We start from the raw sequence: 4,107 nt of genomic DNA, 5'->3' as shown, positions 1-4,107 counted from the left end.
CCAGGCTGGCCTTGAACTCAGAAATCCGCCCGCCTCTGCCTCCCAAGTGCTGGGATTAAAGGCGTGCGCCGCCGCCGCCACCACCACCACCCAGCCAGAAGCCCTGAACTTAGTATGCATGTAGCCAATGCTAGCCTGAAATTCCAGATCCTCCTGCTTCTGTCTCCCTAGTGTTAAGGTTCCAGGCATGAACTACCTTCTCCAGTTTATTCATTATCAGTTTCTTGGTGTTTCCATTGATCTTAGAGACTCTTCTGCATTAGCCATTTTATCATGTGACTCTTGCTGATAGTTCTCAAGTCTGTTGCTGAGTTTTGAAAAACAAATGAGTTGTCTACCCGGAGCTCTTCTTATTTTATTATTATTTTTTAAATTGGGAGACAGTATCTCACTATGTAGCCTGGGTGGCCTGGAACTCACAGATAGCCTTCTGCCTCTGCCTCCAGGGTGCTGGGGTAGAAAGTGTGTGTCTCCACATGCAGTTCCTGAAAGCGGTTGGCCAGCTGCTTTCTAGAATGGTTTAGTCTACTTTGTGGAGATTACACTTTTTAAAAGGCCTTTGCTGTTAGCAGCTGTGTGAACAACTACCACACTCTGGCCCTGAAGAGATAGAACACTTCTTGATTCACATGTGGAACCCATGTAGGACCCACCTGCTAGACACCTAACAGGATGTAGTTAACACAATTGTTAATTTGTATTTTCTACTTTGCAGATTCGTAACCAGCTTAATCAGGAACAGAATTCCAAGCTTCAGCAGCAGAAGGAGCTCTTGAACAAACGCAACATGGAAGTGGCCATGATGGATAAGCGGATCAGTGAGCTCCGAGAGCGCCTTTACGGCAAGAAAATCCAGGCATGTGCGAGGGCAAAGGTTATGAGCCAAACTGCTGCCAGGGCGAGAGCAGAGGCTATGAGCTAACCTGCCGCCAAGGCGAGAGCAGAGGCTATGAGCTAACCTGCTGCCAGGGCGAGAGCCAGGCTTCTGTAAAAGTTGCCAGTTGTTGCTGGACCTGCTGCTACATATTGAATCTCAATTCCTAGGAGGTGGAGGCAGGAGATTTGTAAATTAGAGGCCAATAACTGTCTTGAAGAAAATGCTATATAGAGATGCATTTTCAAAAATACTTGCTATTCTAAATTTCAAAGATAGTAAATACTTTGAGGAGAAGCTGAAATAGTAGAGGAGTATTCACAGGGGAATATGGTAGTCTTTCCTCTGATCTCCAGAACTGACAATTGCTAATGGTTCTAGTCTTCTGCCTGATTTAGACACAAAGGTCTAGAGGTATGTAGGATATTAAATGGAAGTGGGACTGTGACAAGCATGTTAGCCAAACAGTCTGCACCATGCATCGTTTGTTTGTTTAAACAACATGGCAGCTTTCCAGATGGCTGCATCATTCCCTTAACATCTAATGTTGTACCGTGGTCCAGGGTCTGCCTGTCTCTCACCCTCTGAGCCTTGCTGCCTCTCTGTGTGAGTGAGAACAAGCACTATCCCCTGTGTCTAACTGGATGCCACATCCAAGTCTTACACTTCGTGGGCACCTAGGACTGAGTGAAGAGCCATCCATTCTGCCCTCGAATTAGAGAGCAGGACAGGTGTCTCCATGTACACACTGAGACAGTCAGGACACAGGTGTCTGAATGTTGCTCTGAGGAGGCAAGGTGGGCCTCAGACCTCGAGTGGATTTGAAGGAAGGTGGCAAACGAAATGTGCTTTAACAGTGTTTCTGTTAGAGCTACCCTTGTTTGTTAAACCTGAGTTCAAAGGTCAGTCATTTAGTAACTCCAGTTTCAGGTGATGTTTTCCTCTCACAGTTAACAACACAGAGGCCATGAGAGGCAGGATTCTGTGTGTTGTTTATATTGAGTAGTGGGGAAGTTATTCAGAGAGGAGGAGAAAGAGTGGATGGAAAGAGGGAGAGAAAGATACCTTCAGGAATTGGCATATGTGGGTTGTCTCTGCTTTAGACTTTTATTAAATGTCCATTTGTGCACCATATGCACACAGTGCCCAGAGAGGACAGAAGAGGGTGTGGGATCCTCTGGAACACCCAGAAGAGGGTGTGTCCTGGGAATCAGATCCAGGCCTACTAGCTGAGCAGCCAGAACTCTTCACTAGTAAGGCATTCTCCAGCCTGGCTCCATGTTGATCAAGGCTGGCAGCTCTGACACCTGTAGCAGAGAGAAGCTGGGAGCCCAAGCACAAGGCTGCTGCTCTAGTCCCTCTTTCTAGATGACCTCAGTTTGTCTAAGGCCTTGCACTGGCTGCATGAGACCCATACATCTTAGAGTCGATTAAATGTTAATCTTATCGAAAAAAGACCTTCCTGGCAACATCTAAATCGCTGTGTGAGCACCTATTTGGGTACCCTAGCTTAGCTAAGATGTAAATTACACCACTACCCCAAAACCCAAATAAGGGGGAAAAAATCCAAACTATCACAGGACTGATGAGGTGGTTCAGCAGGCAAACATTTGACACCAAGCCTGACAACACAAGTTCAAGCCCACATAGTGCAATGGACTCAAAGAACCAATTCCTATAGTAAGTTGTCCCTGACTTCTACATATGTGCTGTGATATGCACACATCCACACACGTGATTTTAAAAATGAAAGATCACAAATAGCTACTAGATGTGTTGTGGTATTTCAGGGATCTTGAAAAAGATGGTGTTTCTGCAGAGTCGTGGCTCTCCTGGAAGATCTAGGTACTCTGATCATTTATGAAGGTCCTGAGCCTTTCCCAGCATGTGGAATCATGTGCACAGTTAGGAATCCATGTTTCTCTATTTAGAACCTTCCTAACAAGGAGCCATAAGGAGCTTGTGGTGCCAGCTCTTTACCTTTGGAGCTCACCAGTTCCCTGAAGGCTCACTCCCCTGCTCCATGCTGGTCTCTCAGGGCGAGGGGCTTCCCAGGAAAAGCTGAGTGGTTTTCCTCTTTCCTAGCCCGACAGTCTCTCACTGAACTTAATCTTGACTTCTGTTTCATCCCCATTGCAGCTGAACCGTGTGAATGGCACATCGTCACCACAGTCACCCCTGAGCACGTCTGGCCGGGTCGCTGCTGTGGGTCCTTATATCCAGGTTCCCAATACTGGGGGGTTTCCTCTCCCAGGGGACCCTGTGAAGCCCCAGTCTCTCACCATTGCCTCAAGTGCTGCCCACGGAAGATCCAAATCTGGTAAGTTGCCCCAGTCTTCTCCTGGGGAGCACAGGAGGAGTATGTAGGTGGCAGCCCTGCCCCTGAAGTAAACCTGGGCTCGCTTCCCCCAGAGGTGCCTGCTCTCCATGATAACAATGACCCCAAAACAAGAAGGTCTCCACTGTGCTTGTCAAATCACAAATGACAAAATTACAGTGGTGCATACAACACAATCAGAAAATCCACAAACTTGGGTTGGATCATGGGTGTGGCTGCAGAAGCCATGGGCTGGATCTCCAGCACCAGGAGAGGAGAGGGAAAATATCTAGAACCCCACCCCCCACCCCGTCCTTTGGTCTTTGCAGGACCAGCACTGCTCTGAGTACACTGCATGGACTGCCATCCAGGCACAGGGCTCTCTGTGTAGAGACAATGATTATTTTTAAACTGATAGATTAAGAATTCAGGAATGTCTTAGCACTCAGCTGGGCTCTGTGCTGAGCTTGATCCCTCATGGCAGCACTCATCGGTGAGGGTGGCTTCCTAATCCATGGGAATGTTTAGTGGCAGGAAACTAGCATAGCTATCTCCCACTCTGTTGAAACAGTTGTTAAAACTTCCAAGCTGGCAGCAAGGCAGAGGGGCCGCTGAGTTCAAAGCCAGCCTGTCCACAGAGCTAGTTCCAGGACAGTCAGGGCTACACAGAGAAACCGAAAAATCAAAACAACACTAACACAAACTTCCAAGCTGAGAAGGCCACCTATTTCCCAGTCTCTATGCAAGTGCTGTGTAGCCTCAGAGGATGCCAGACAATGCCTTTCCCTCCCTCTTTCCTTCCTTCCCTCCCTTCTTCCCTCCTTCCTTCCCTCCCTCCTTCCTTTTTTCCCTCCCTCCCTCCTTCCTTCCTCCCCCTCTCCCTCCCTCCCTCCTTCCTTTTTTCCCTCCCTCCCCC

At 48.1% G+C, this 4,107-nt stretch overlaps 1 protein-coding gene across 3 annotated transcripts in view; it reads left to right on the top strand.

Annotated features, from left to right (window-relative positions):
* Ppp1r13b (protein phosphatase 1 regulatory subunit 13B) overlaps positions 1-4,107 on the top strand; it is an 87,982-nt gene that overhangs the window by 73,740 nt on the left and 10,135 nt on the right. For all 3 annotated transcript variants that reach the window (XM_031357634.1, XM_031357633.1, XM_031357635.1), the window contains exons 8-9: positions 716-856; positions 3,014-3,194. In XM_031357634.1, coding sequence (XP_031213494.1) covers positions 716-856; positions 3,014-3,194 — 322 coding nt within the window. The remainder of the gene's footprint in view (positions 1-715; positions 857-3,013; positions 3,195-4,107) is intronic.

This window comes from Mastomys coucha, unplaced genomic scaffold (assembly GCF_008632895.1).
Source record: "Mastomys coucha isolate ucsf_1 unplaced genomic scaffold, UCSF_Mcou_1 pScaffold6, whole genome shotgun sequence".
In the NCBI taxonomy this organism is placed as follows: Eukaryota; Metazoa; Chordata; class Mammalia; order Rodentia; family Muridae; genus Mastomys; species Mastomys coucha.
This window is presented reverse-complemented; position numbering and strand designations above follow the sequence as displayed.